The sequence below is a fragment of the Polyodon spathula genome, chromosome 25 (genome assembly GCF_017654505.1).
Source record: "Polyodon spathula isolate WHYD16114869_AA chromosome 25, ASM1765450v1, whole genome shotgun sequence".
NCBI classification, from domain to species: domain Eukaryota; kingdom Metazoa; phylum Chordata; class Actinopteri; order Acipenseriformes; family Polyodontidae; genus Polyodon; species Polyodon spathula.
The window spans coordinates 2,447,531-2,462,508 of NC_054558.1; the positions used below are offsets into that span (position 1 = coordinate 2,447,531).

The window sequence follows — 14,978 nt, forward strand, 5'->3', positions numbered from 1 at the left end:
CATGCTGGGTCTCTAAATGTGTCCATTTTATCACTAGCTGGGTGAGGAGCTGTGTCAAAGGTCATGCTTCCCAGCCAGCTCTCCCACAGCAGGACCTGTGTGTGTGTGTCCCGGCGGTCGTTGCTCTGGAAAAATGGACTCGAGAGGATTACCAGGGAATTAGCAAGTGGATAACCCTGGACGTGTTAGGCCAGATTGCTCGGAGGGAGAAGCCACTCAGCCAGGCAGTAACTGTACTTTATTCACTGAGGGCACAACCTCGGGTGCATTCTTTCAGCAAAGTGAATGGGGGAAAAGGTCAGCCTGCAAAACAGGATTAGTAAATAATCTTACGGTTTGGTATAAATCCATTTGTCACTCTCCAGCTCCAGCCCATCTGGAACGGTTCAAACTCACAGAGCAGCGTGCAGTACTGACTACACCACCTGAACATGGGGTGCTTCATTTTATACCTTCATGTTCACTGTGTAACAAAGTTTACACTGAGGCACAGGCTGTTAACAGTTTAAAGAATTTGCATAATCGGGTACAAAGTCTCGTTTTGATGTGTTGTCTGTTGTTGTAATTGATGGGGCTGGTATAAACAATTCAGAAGAGACAGCAAAGGATTTTGTAAGTGGTCCTGGTAAGTGAGTGAGTTAGGCAGTGAAATCCCTAGACTTGCTGTGAATCTTGTTGTTTCTGTAGTTTATGTCATTAATGTACGTGCATGCACAGTACAGTGATAATGCAGCGAGGACGAGGATGTAAACGGAGGACTCCATTAACACTCAAGGGGTGCCGTGGGTATTTAACTCATGAGGACAAGTGTAAACCGCACGGCCAAACCCTTCGTGGGCTCACTGGTTATTCGTCCATCCCACTAGCTGGGATTATTAGGGGCCTTTTGAAGTCTCTGTGAAGCGCATTGCCCGGGAATCAATCTGCTGTTTCTCGTTGCAGTATTTACTAGAAATGAAGAGTGTGATACTGCCGCCAGAGCACGTTTTGAAGAGAGGAGACAGTGAAGCGGTGGCCTACGCCTTCTTTCACCTGCAGCACTGGAAGAGGGTAGAGGGAGCCCTGAATCTGTTGCACTGCACATGGGAAGGCAGTAAGTATCTCTTAATCAACGCCATCGTCTAAACGCCACACATGATCTGAAAGAGACTGCGTCTGTACATGAAGCTGCTCCAATCAATTTGCTTAATTCGACAACTGCGAATATCTTGTAAACCATTTCAGCTTGCTACTTCATATTGATCTGCAACTTTGCACAGCCAGGATGGAACCTGCACTCCCCTGACTAAATGACCCCCCCCACACACCTCTTACACACCACCAAGTCATGCTCGGGCACCCTGCACCTGCAGGTTCTAAATATATCTGATCTCTTGGACTGTGTTAATGTTCAGTCTCCTCAAAATGTATTGTTAAAGCTGAGATTTGTGTTTTTCAGCATTTCGGATGATTCCTTATCCTTTAGAAAAGGGGCATCTCTTTTACCCATACCCAGGCTGTACAGAGACGGCCGACAGAGAACTGCTGCCATGTAAGTTACTGAAACCTGCACTGTCCCTGCACCCCACTCAGTGCTGGAGTTCAAACCCTTTTTAATATTATATTATTGAAATATCTTATTAAAAGACCATTCCAAGTATAAAACACTGAGTAGTGCGAGTTTCCCACGCTGTGCGTTTGTAATAATCTGCTGTTTTCAACATCTCCCCCCCTCTGCAGCCTTCCATGAAGTCTCTGTGTACCCCAAGAAGGAGCTTCCTTTCTTCATCCTCTTCACAGCAGGCCTGTGTTCTTTCACTGCAATGCTAGCGCTGCTCACACACCAATTCCCTGAGCTAATGGGAGTCTTCGCTAAAGGCGTAAGTAACTTGCCAGTGGCTTATCGCAGTAGAGCCATCCTTCGGATGAGACGCAAAACCGAGGTCCAGCTGTAAGTGACTCTGCATAGTTAAAGTAACACTATTCCGTTTGTGCAAAACATTGAAAAGATAAATAAATCTGTAAATTAGTTTTTTTTAATTTTTTTTAATAGCAATAAAATCAATGTTGAATAGTTTCCAATCACAATTAAAACTGTGATTATAAGGCATTATCTTTTTAGCTGAACAGTACCTTACCCGCGCAGTCAGTGACCGGGCGCTAATGCCGTCCAATCAGGATTCTACTGCTAACCCAGATCTGAACCCCCATCACTGCCAGGTGTCCCAGTTAATGTAACCCCTAGTTACCCGGCTGCTGTCCCACGGCGCAGTGCAATCAAAATATAATACTTTTCTGCCATTGTGCAGAATGGAGGGGAAAGGCAGTTGTTTTGGCACAGAAAGCCCATCTTTTTTCCTGGCTATTCAGTATGAAACTCGCACAGTTTTTAGCATTCCCTTCACACACGCTGTCTCCTTTTACTGTCAGGAGACAAAGGCACATGGTCAGTCTCACTGTTGCGTTATCTGTTGGTGTCGGTCCTGCACGCATGCTTTCTGTGATTGCACAGTTCATCAAAGGAAAGTCCATCAGTAATGGTTAAGGATTCTGTTTCACTCTGAAGAAGTCCTTGAGAGTGTGCTTTAAACCCCAGCACTCCCTTTAATCACTCCCCTCGCAAGATGAGCTGCTTTCGCGGGTACAGCCGATTGTTTCTGTGTAACTGGCAGCGTTCTTGAAACCTGCACAGTGCCTGGGGTTCAAACGTAACAGCCTTGGTTTGGTTTTCTTCAAGATTTACTAGGTTTGAATAATCCTTTTATTATCAAGTGTTACATGTCAGGGGTCAGTTTCATTCAGTGGCACAAGGCTGAGCTGTGCTTTAAAAAGTAAAACCAGATCGCATTGGGTTTATCAGAGGATATCCCTGTTCTGTACTGAGCGGGTATAGTGTTGGATCTCCCTGTTCTGTACTGAGCGGGTATAGTGTTGGGTATCCCTGTTCTGTACTGAGCGGGTATAGTGTTGGATCTCCCTGTTCTGTACTGAGCGGGTATAGTGTTGGATCTCCCTGTTCTGTACTGAGCGGGTATAGTGTTGGATCTCCCTGTTCTGTACTGAGCGGGTATAGTGTTGGATCTCCCTGTTCTGTAGAGCGGGTATAGTGTTGGATCTCCCTGTTCTGTACTGAGCGGGTATAGTGTTGGATCTCCCTGTTCTGTACTGAGCGGGTATAGTGTTGGATCACTGAGCGGGTATAGGTTGGGTATCCCTGTTCTGTACTGAGCGGGTATAGTGTTGGATCTCCCTGTTCTGTACTGAGCGGGTATAGTGTTGGATCTCCCTGTTCTGTACTGAGCGGGTATAGTGTTGGATCTCCCTGTTCTGTACTGAGCGGGTATAGTGTTGGATCCCCTGTTCTGTACTGAGCGGGTATAGTGTTGGATATCCCTGTTCTGTACTGAGCGGGTATAGTGTTGGATATCCCTGTTCTGTACTGAGCGGGTATAGTGTTGGATATCCCTGTTCTGTACTGAGCGGGTATAGTGTTGGATCTCCCTGTTCTGTACTGAGCGGGTATAGGTTGGATAGAGCGGGTATAGTTTGGATCTCCCTGTTCTGTACTGAGCGGGTATAGTGTTGGGTATCCCTGTTCTGTACTGAGCGGGTATAGTGTTGGATCTCCCTGTTCTGTACTGAGCGGGTATAGTGTTGGATCTCCCTGTTCTGTACTGAGCGGGTATAGTGTTGGATATGAGCCCCCTGTTCTGTACTGAGCGGGTATAGTGTTGGATCTCCCTAACTGGGCATTGAGTTTGGGAAAGCCTCTCTCAATGCTGAGTACATTGACGTCTAGTTGAAATGTGCCTCGTTGAATTTATTAGCTGTCTGTTTAGTATTTCTATATTTAATAGACATTTTATGTCTCTTAAGGAAGGCCAAGTTTTGTTGGCACCGTGACTGGTCTTGAAAGAGAGCAGATTCACTCCTAATGTATTAAAGCTTGCGAGGCGACGTCTTTCACTGTACTTGAGTAAGGCTGAGGAGTCCCTTAATCAAATGGAACTGAGACCCAGTTGATTTTGAAATGGCAGCTCCTCTAGCAATGGTAGCTCTCTGAGAGACTGGCAACACAGGAGGTCAGGTTTCAAAGGCCACCGAGCTCCTTGGTTTGAACTCGCTTTGTTTTGGAAGATCAGTGTGTGTAAAATCCAGTGTGCATTTTTTTTTTGTTTGTTTTAAATCAGCAGGCTTGTGTTCTGCATTGTAGCAAAGTGATATGTACTCCCAAGGATTGGCTTCATTTTTTATTTTCAAAACTATTTCACAGAAATGTATTGGTGCTTATAAAAAAAAAAAAAAACAAAGAAAAAAAACGATCGCTCAGAATCAGAATTGTCTTACCAGTTCTGGTTATTGGTAGTAATACAAGCTATTGGACATATTATTCCTTATAACACTGAAAATATAAATGCACCACATTGCAGAGGAAAAAAATAAGGCTTTTCCTATCTAATTTCTTCCAGTTTGAGAAATCCCTCCAGCCATTGTCTCGGGTGAGGATTTCTCAGACAGTGTTTAGTGTAAACTTGCTGGAATGTATGCACAGTCCAGCTACTAACGTTTCCTTCTTCTAGGTGTCTGTTTCCAAAATATTCTGAACTGTGAGCTCTGTCTCTGTAATGTAGCTTGTTGAGTGATCAAAGGAATCAGTTTTGCAGGTGCATTCGCTGTCAAGTTGTCTTTCATTCACTGCTATGAAAATGCAAACTGCATGGGGTCTGTGCCCTGTGCAGGTGGCCTTTTAAAATGATCTGTTGGTCCAAACAGGATATTAGGACAGATTCCTAGTTTCTCTACTTGTTTCTAGATGCCCTTTACATACAGTGTGGTTGTATCATTGTACAGTCTGAGTAACCTTTTTAAGAGGGTGACCCTAGAATCGTTTTTGTGTTCTAGTGTGTACAGCAATTGCTGTGCACCGAAACTCCATTCTAGCATCTAGCTGCAGACCATGTGACCTACAGCACAGGAAGTGGTTAAAGAGTACCCTGGTATTGGTATTCAAGATGTTTTAAGCTGCAGATCTGTGGGAACTGCTTAGGGGAGCTGACTAAACCGTCCTATCAATCTTCCAAATGCTCTTTTAAATCCCGGTGCTTATTTGAATTACTCGTGATAAGCTGTCTTCTGACTCCTGCCCTTAATTCCAGGGGTAATCTGAAAGATTAGAAACGACAAGGCGTTAGTAGATCTGATCTGCTGTTTATAAAGCGGGAGATCCCGTCCCCTCAGTCTCTTCTCTCACAGCTCTGTTCTAGTTGGGATACTGTGCGCTTCACATCACTCGGTTTCCCAGGAATGTCCCCTCATAGTTTTGTAAGCAGTTGAAAGAGTAAGCTTCGAAGGTACATTGTTTCGCTGTCTCCTTCCCTTTTTGTAACGTGTACAGCCGTTCTTACAGTTACAGAAACAATGGGTCTGTGCTTGTCTCAGGAGTTCAGGAGATGCTGTTCAGTTCAAGTGGTCTGCCACAGACAGGTATATGTATTGTACGCTAGATCAGTACATAGTCTAGTGCAGAGCTGTGTTTTGATTACAACAGATGCATTAGCTGTTCACTAGATGGCGCTGGCTCTCTCGTTTGGTGTTGTCTGTGTAAGAGATCTCTGCGACAGGCAAGCTGAACTCTTAGTCGCACAGTCGTCTAGAAAGCGTGGGTTGGAGTCAAGTCCTTTTGCTTATATACTTGAAAATAAAGTGTTATGAATCCGTGAAGTAATGTTACGAGCTGTTTGGACACGATGCCATAAACGCCTCGTTCTTGGTGTGGACTGGAGCCGCCTCTTGGTCTGTGTTGATACTGAACTCCTCTCACTGAAGCACGTTACTGTCGTCGGAAAAGCTGCTTCTCAGTTCCATAGTAAACAGTCCTATATCAAGATTTAATGATGCTGTCTCCCACTATCATATCACTTTTTATATGAAATTATAAGTAGCTTCATGTTAATGGACTTCCTTATGCGTTTATAGAGTGTTCAGTATGAATCACCCATCTCCCAGATCTGTCTCGCTTTGAGCTTTTATTGCCGGGACAGCAACAGCCTTCCCTCATTCCATTCAAGTCATGTGACAATGTTACCTTTGGCTCTGTCAGCCCCAGATGCATCTTGGTCTTGGTCTGATGGCTCACACTTTATATGCTGTTTGGTGAACACCAAGCTCATCAGTACACACCCGTTCAAGAGTACGGCATTGTTTTAAGAGCGCCTGTGTTTGTAATGTTCAGGCAGGTTGAAGCACACAGTACTGCATCGTTTTAAGAGCGCCTGTGTTTGTAATGTTCAAGCAGGTTGAAGCACACAGTACTGCATCGTTTTAAGAGCGCCTGTGTTTGTAATGGTCAAGCAGGTTGAAGCACACAGTACTGCATCGTTTTAAGAGCGCCTGTGTTTGTAATGTTTAAGCAGGTTGAAGCACACAGTACTGCATCGTTTTAAGAGCGCCTGTGTTTGTAATGTTCAAGCAGGTTGAAGCACACAGTACTGCATCGTTTTAAGAGCGCCTGTGTTTGTAATGTTTAAGCAGGTTGAAGCACACAGTACTGCATCGTTTTAAGAGCGCCTGTGTTTGTAATGTTTAAGCAGGTTGAAGCACACAGTACTGCATCGTTTTAAGAGCGCCTGTGTTTGTAATGGTCAAGCAGGTTGAAGCACACAGTACTGCATCGTTTTAAGAGCGCCTGTGTTTGTAATGTTCAAGCACACAGTAACGCTGCAATTCTTGGCATGGTGCTTTTCATGGTGCTATTTATACCATGATTTAGACGTCTGTACCCAGCTCTGTAAATCATTGGTGCTGAATTGTGCTGAAGGTGTTTTTTTAATGGTGCCATCTATAAAATTGTTTAGACTGATACGCTAGTTGTATCTGCATCTGTAAATGTATTATATAAACTGAATACTGTTATTTATACAAATGATCCCCCAGACCTCCTAAATCACTTCTGCTAGCTCATACATGGAGAGAAACTCCACGAATGGGAAGCACGTGGATCCAGTATTATTGAGTCCTTGCCACTTCATGCATTTTAAAGAAGATTGAAACGGCGGTTTTGTTTTTATAATGTTTGCTGTTATTCTGAGTGATTTTTGTTTTTTGCAGTCGCTCAAAATACTGTGGGTTTTATTTTCAGGGCAGTTCAGGAGCTGCTGTTCTCCCACAGAGACGTGAGGGCTCGTTCAGCCAGTGTGTGTTTACATGTAAACAAGGCCACCTTGCTCTGGGGAGACACGAGTCTGTGAATTCAGAAGCTGACACGTTGTTACGTTACGAGTGAAACGGAGTCCTAGTGTCACTCACATTACGGGAGAACAAAACTAACAGAAAGGGATCTTGTTTCACAATCAACGCTTTTTAAACAAAATAGCCACAAGAGGTATGAAATACCTGTTTTGTAGTCTGTTTGGCAGTTATGGGAAAGAACATATGAAGCTGAAAATGGTATAGTATTGCTCTTTTGAACCCCCAGCAAGTGTTAATACATGTGGTAAAAGGTGACAAAACATCAGGCAGTATTTTTAACTTTTCAGTTTTGTTTTACTGTATTGTTAGTAAGAAAAAAAGAGTCAGTCGGTCTGTTAAATGAGTTTTATCAGTTTGTACTCTTTTAGGCCTTTTCTTCCATATTCTGTCGTGAGCAGCTGTAGGGCTGTACCGTTAATGGCTTGATAAACACATTAAACTCTTGTTTATGGTGGAATAAACTTTGGGTTTAAACATTGTTCGATGTGCGATTGCATGCCAGTTAGAAGTAGCAGTGCAGTGAAGTAGGCCGGGATGCCTGGGGCCTGGGTAAGGGAACAGTGGGATGTTTTGCAACCTGGAGTCAGTGGGATGTTCACAGGGTGTCTTGGGTCACCGTGGGTCAGAGTCTTAAAGGAAAATGAGTTTCATTTTGTAAATGAAAAGGTGGGCCTTAGTTAGGCAACAGCTGACCGCCTCTCTTGCAGTATGAACGAAAGGGTGCTGCGAGGCAGATTTTACTGCATGTTGTGACTAAAGGTGGATCAAACTTCACCTGTGTGACCATCACGGAGGGCGACTGCGTTAGCTGCACACAGGCATTCGATCAATCTGTAGCAGCATCTCTTTTTTTTTTATCTCCTCTAATTCTGCTATGCATACCGTTTATTTGTGAGTCTGGTGCAGATAGACCGTGTTTATAAATATGTACTGCAGTATTGACAGCAATTCAGGTAAACAGGTCGATCTTCAGGTGTCATTTCAGAAAGTGTTGCCATGCTACTGTACGTTATAAAGAGTAACCAGAATATCTCAATCTAGTTTAGAATAAACAGGGAGTATTTGAACGACAAAGCAAAATGACTTGCTGTAGTGTTCTAATTGTGACCACACTCTTCTTTCTTTAAAAGACCTGCTTCAATGCATCGTAGCTATTAAATAACGGCTCTGCTTGCCAAATGGGTTTCTTGACAAGTGAACCCGCCCTGAGGCAGATTGGTTTATTTTGTCTCGTGCAGGATTTCATTTTCTCTGCTGTTTTTTGTGTCTCTTGCAGTTCTTCAGCACCCTGTTCGCTCCCCTAAACTTTGCCATGGAAAAGATTGAAAATTTCATGCCGTCCAGCTTTTGGCACCAGCTGACCCGAATCTGACACTAAACAGACGGGAAGGAACCTCCCCCCGGCAACACAAGGTCTGAGCTCCAGCAGACACTCAGGCAGAGCGCACTAACCCTGCCCAGAGCAGCGGACAGGATCTGCACAGCTTATACACTGGAGTAGAAGGACTGCCTGTGAGTTAAACTGTGCAAGTGAAAACAAATAAACTCTGTGTGACCCAAGGATTATTTAAAAATAATGCCCTCCCCCATTAACCCTTACAGTACTTAAAAAAAATATTTGTACATTTGAAGTGTAACTTTTCAGTTAACTTCAATGAGTTACAATGTAGGATTCCTGTCCTGCTGAAGTAATACAATACACACTCCATAGCTATTGGGACAGATGAATAAATTCACCAGGAGAGATCATCTGGCCGACTGTGGCCAGTTTTGTGGCCTGAAATTAACTTTGGAAACAGTAACCACCTGACCTGTGATTTAAAGATTTCATGAAATATTGAACGGAAATTGTTTTTGCAGATCACCCAAAATAATAATAATAATAATTTAGACTGCATGGTACAGGTTTGTTCATTCGTACTGTGTTCATATGCTTTTTAATATCTAATATTTGAAAGGAAATGTTGCATTTCATAATAAAATCCCACGATACTTACAACAGTAAAGTCCATGTGCTTTTTTATGTTCATTTTAATTGCACTGCCTGGTATAGTGTCTTTAAATCTGCTGTGCCCCGCATTGCTTTAAACAATTCCTAAAAGATGACTTATAGAACCAAATAAGTGTTGAGCACATCAAGGCTGTTTCACAAAGTGGATCCAGTTCAATAGGACTCAATCTAATAGTTCTGTTTTGAATGTACAGTCTCTCTTCCTGCCTCCTGCTCTGACATTTTGCTCCACATCCAGTGATGCTTTCCCATCCTAATCTCTGTGTTAAATTTGAAGCAGTGGCTTGGGTTTCTCTGGACCTGTTTCAGCCGTTTCCATGTGTGCTGTTCTTCCCTCTCCTGTACGTTAACGCCATGGTGGGATCAGCCTAGTTGTTGTTCTCTTTACCTTCTCAAGCGCAGGAAGGTCTTTTGTTTGGGGAGGGGGGTGATCCATATCTGAGTTTGGAAAGTCACTTCAAATCGACGATTTTTTTTTTGAGGTTCGGGTGAGGATGTTTTGGGGGTAATAGGGGGACCCCCAAAAGAAAACTGGGGCACATCACGAATGAGAAGGAAAAACTGCACTGCAGTGAAAATGTTTTCTGTATTTTGCTGGGAAGTAATCTCACACAGCCTGTCTCTTGACACAATAGAGGAGGCTACATTACAGATCAAACCAGGCTTGCATTAGGATCCCAGACTCCTAAATCATCAATGAGGCCATCATCTGGAAATGTCCAGTATCCATTCTTTCCAGGCACGCAGCTAACAGATCGTCAAAAGGTATTAATAGTAGCGAGCATGGTATCCACTAATCCCAAGGATCTTCTGTGAGATGGTTAGGAGACGTTTAGAGCTCAAGTATTTGCACGTTTAGCAAACAACAGGGGGCCCTTTGGGTAAGCATTCACTGGGCTTTATTAAGGTTGAACTCTTTCCAGCATTTCGTGTGAGGTTATTAATGGAAGGGCTCTCGCATGCATCATCGCCTGAGCTGGTTTTAATCAATGTCAGCTTCATGGCAGGCCCCAGGAAAACAAACAGAGCCCGTCGAGTGAAAGTCCTGCTGGCAGAGCGCTCGGGAAAGGAACACAGAGCAGCACACTTTCCCCACTCTCCAAGTGATTCTCCGCAGGTGGGCAGGAGCGCTGCTTTCTATATGTATACCCTAATGGTAACCCTATCGGCGCTCACGGTAGCTGTGAAATACACTCGGACTCCTTCAGATACACATCTGCTTGTAACACTGTGAAGAGCAGTAAACGCTGGCAATAGCAGTGCTGTGAACAGGGCCTCTGACTGTGGGGGCTTCTTAAAGCAGGATGTATTTGTAAACCTCATCTATTGATCAATGGGGGGGGGGGGGGGGTGTTGTCAGGTTTAAGTCCTTTTTAAAACTTTATTTTTTTTTAAAGCTAAAAGTGCCCTAAATGGAAATTCTTCTGCCTTCGTTGAATGCATGTGTAGCTGTAAAGATAAACAGTATCATTCATGGTCTTCAGTTTCTATTTTTATATCTTAAACCTTACTTTGGAGGTTGTTTTACGTTTTTTTTTTTTTTTGGTGCTTTAACTCATTGACAATAGCTCTTTTCTAGCTTCCCCTCTCCGCAGCACCCATCCCTCGTTTCCTTGCTCCTAATTCCCTTTAGAAAATCTGAGCACCGCACTCCACCTATTGCTGCTTCGATTCACTCTGCAGCAGCAGCAGCAGAACATACAGCGGGAGCTGCAGGCAGGAAACCTCTTACTGCACCTGCAGATATCATAGTTAGCCAGGCAGGGAAACGCATGCAAACATTCCCAGAAGGCAAGCGGGCTGTGGAGGTAACTCCCACATTCAACCTGCTCCCAACAGTGTTCAAGCCAGGTGCATTTAAATCTCCCTTCGCTGTCTGTGCTGTGCTTTGAGTTGACCTCTTCCCTCCACGCCTATCAATTCACAATTCCAATCCCTATTTCTTTGTACTTAGCAGAGATCTGTTAAAACGAGATTCTCACAGTAGCAACACGCATGCCTTCAATTGAAGTTTGTTTGTGAGTCAGTTAAACTGGCTTCAAATGAAAGCAGCTGAACAATCGCAACAGTTCTTACTCAAACATCAATTCCAGTTCCTTCGAAATAATTGGAATTTGATTTGGGAATTCATTTTAAAAAAGGAATTGGAAATTAGAATTGGAATTGGAAATTGAACGTTCCAAGTGACAAGTTCAGCTCTTCGCTCCCCATTTTCCGCACTTTCTGCTTCAAGACATCACTGAGAGGACCACATTCTCCGAGCCTGACTCACCCGATAAAGGTTTAATGCAGTAATCCCCTTCTGCTCGCTCGCACTACAGACCGTATTAATGGACTTGTGGTCGTATCTGAAAGCCTCCCACAGGGGTCCCAGCAGGTTACATAAATATTAGTCCCAACTACTCAATCAATCTGCCCCAGGAAGCGGACCTGCAGCTCCCCTGCTCGCTCCCTCCTTAGCCAGAAGGCTTTTGGTTGGCTTGTTTATTGTTTCTGAGAGGGGAGGTGGTAAAGATATTTTGAAGCAAAGCAAAAAAGACTTGTTTACAGAAACCGAAAACAAAACGTGCCTCCGCACCTCACTCCGGTCTACAAACTAAAACACAGGGATGGAAGCAAGACTCCCATTGCATGGCAGGTTGATCCAGTCCAGGGTTTGCTAATGAGTTTAATAAGACACACCTGAGCATGTTACCTGAACACTGGGACTAATCAAGCACATTAAAACCTTGCATGGGTTAAACTGCTGTGGAATAGGAGCCTTATTTCCATCCAGTAACATTGCATTGACTCGGAAGACATTGCCCAGGAAGTGTAACAGATGAACTGAAAATAAGGCATAGAAACTGAGAATTTTCTCTAATCTAAAGTAGCCCCAGGTTCTTTAATTGTTCTGCCATCTTTAATGTTATGATTCAGATTGGAACTGAGTAATTAGCTGATAAAACCGAGTGTGCTTCACGCGGCTTCGCTGGAAATGAACCTGAAAGCAATCGCAGCTAACAAAAGAATTCCATCCATCTCAGACGTGGAGCTTGTAAAGAAACACACGTGTAGCAAACATGTTTTTATTATTACAAACAGACACCTTGCTTGCAAACTGATTTCTTTAACCTAGTGTAGTGCCAGAGATCACGTTTTAACATTCAGTAACTAGAGCATGTGTTTCTTTCAAAGCGACACGTCTGAGCCCCCTGTAATGGATGGTAAACCGAAACGGCGAAGTCTTGGTGTCTGTCAGATCGCTACGGTATCTAATGTAAACTGCCTTAAATATGGACTGATTATGCGTCGAAGGCTGTGGAATTGTTCAACGCAAGAGAATGAAATTTCGGAAACCTGTAAAACATTACTCACTTGGCAAACACACTTGCTGGAAAATTGAGCAAACCACATTCCCACAGAAAAAAACAAAACCCTTCCTTCTGTAGCTATTAGTACAGTTAGAAACAACTGAAGTTTTTAACCAAATGTGCGTGCGGTGTACGGGTGAGACCAGCGGATTAAACCATCCAAAGCACACAGGCTTGGAGGAAATGCTTCCTGACAGAGCTGTGTTTAACAAAGATAAATGACTGTGTGCGCTGTGTAGGGGCTCTGCTCATTCATCGACGGTTCTGTGCTGGCATTTCAGCTCACAGACTGGTCCCCGGGGCCATGGTGTGACAGTTTAAGATTCTCTCTCTTCACACTTGTTAGGCCAATGTGGTGACGGAACCCTATCCCAGAGGCCTCTGGGGGCGGGCTGTTTTCTTCCAGTGTTTTGGTTCTTGTTCAGGCTTCCATGAGCTGGAACATTGCTGGCAGACGAGGAGGTAATGAAGACAAATGGGCCGGGCTGCTCTTTCCTGCTTGGAGATTAAATCTTGTTGCTAATGAGCAAGCCTGCTGGGGCTCTTTGTAACACGATACTCAGGCTGCTGGATGAACTTCAACACCAGAACCTGCCCACCTGCTCCAGCCAACCCTTTCGACTGAGAGAATTCCTAAATACCTGGTTCACATGCCACCCCCACCTTCTGATGCCATAGCAACCACAGGGCAGTCAATAGCTGATTGCTAAACCCCCTTTATTTCAGAAAGGAAATAAAAACATCTTATGATGAAGACTTTCTATGCGTTATGCTTTGCAACACTGGAGTTTTGTTAGTACAAAGACAAACTGGAATATCCCCGAAAGACATTTTCAACAGTGTGAATGACTCTGGGAGCAATGCAACAAGGATAACTACAGTTTATCCCTTTAAAAATAAACAGTATGTGTTAACAGCACCCACATCGGAGAGAGACATTTCTGGATAGCTCTTTACACTGTGTCTCTAATTACTGTGTATTTACACAGTAGTTACTTAGCAAATACACGTGTCATTACACATAGTTACAATGTACTTAATGTGTCATTGCTTTTGCATGATATAGCCCTAATCCTAACCCTAACCCTTTTCTGATACAATTGTGTACTTACATATTCCGTGCAGAAATATATACATGTTAAATATATAACTATACTTAATAGCGTTGTAATGATGTGTACACATGTATTTACTAAGTAACTACTATGGAAATACACAGGAATTACACTCAATGTAAAGTGTTACCAGCAAATGTATGTCAAAAAACAGTGAGAGCTTCATTGAAGTCACAGAGGTGCTTTCGACTTCAGAGTTCCAGCAATTCACCGGGACGTGAGGACCGAAACACAACACCACGCCCAAATGTTAACCGCATCAACTATTAACTGAATGCGATTTATCCAAGTCGACCCCCATAAATACTCATTCAAGAGTCCACTGACAGGGCCCTGTCTCTGGGAGGTGAGAGAGAGGCAGCTACTTTAATTAAATCCTCCCTGCTAGCCCTCCCACGCAGGGAATACACCGTCACGGTGACAGACAGTTCCAATTATATTAGACAAGGAGGCCCAGTGTGTGCTTTGGGGGGCTAATTCACTGCCTTTCATCTGTATTAACTCTGGAGGCCTGAGTCTCAATCAAAGGTAGTGAATTTAGTGAGCTCGGTAGATGTCCATTAGGTATTGTCATAATTCATAAAGACGGAGAAAACAGTGTGTTTTAATTTGAAAACACTGGATTGATTTTACGTCCAGAATATTTTTCAGCTGGCGTGTTACATGTATACAGTGATGCCGTAAACCAAGTCAGAGGAGAGAAGCACGTCCAGAGAAAAATGCCCTTTTAACGATTCCAGGTAAAATGTTCTGCAGAGAGTGAGCTTGGAAACTGAGGAGCTTCCAGCCCAGCAGTCGCAGGGTGCGAGCTTCAGCGATGCATTGTCGTTTTTTATTCACTGTGTAAGATTGCTGATCCTTCTATGATGTAAGTCACGGTGACACAGCGGAGCTCTGTAATTATATCAATCCTGGCTTGGTTGATTTTTAAAACAAAAATTCTGTTAGGATCTTCCCACCCCTCCTTATATTTCTGACGTCGCAGTATATGTTATTAACTCATATAGACTTCAAAGGAATAGATTTAAAAAGAAATATATTTTCATTTTTTGTAAAAGATTTTTTGTTTTTTTATCCACCCATTCTCCCGCTCATGAAATATTTCAAATAACGCTTTGTTGAGCGGGTTGTTCCATTATTACCACAATGCCACTATCTCTTCAGTATCTGCAGTGGAGACAGCCAAGACCAGGTCCATTGTGCTGGAGAGGCGATATGAGTCACGCTCTCAGAATAGTTGCACATGTGCAATCAATAGGTTTTTTAGGAGTG

At 43.5% G+C, this 14,978-nt stretch overlaps 1 protein-coding gene across 2 annotated transcripts in view; it reads left to right on the forward strand.

Annotated features, from left to right (window-relative positions):
• The window catches only part of LOC121299926 (suppressor of tumorigenicity 7 protein homolog), a 22,982-nt gene extending 13,756 nt beyond the window's left edge, over positions 1–9,226 (forward strand). For both annotated transcript variants that reach the window (XM_041228165.1, XM_041228166.1), the window contains 4 exons: positions 943–1,093; positions 1,439–1,531; positions 1,720–1,859; positions 8,504–9,226. In XM_041228165.1, coding sequence (XP_041084099.1) covers positions 943–1,093; positions 1,439–1,531; positions 1,720–1,859; positions 8,504–8,599 — 480 coding nt within the window. In that variant the 3' untranslated portion in view covers positions 8,600–9,226. The remainder of the gene's footprint in view (positions 1–942; positions 1,094–1,438; positions 1,532–1,719; positions 1,860–8,503) is intronic.
• The last annotated feature ends 5,752 nt before the right edge of the window (positions 9,227–14,978 follow it).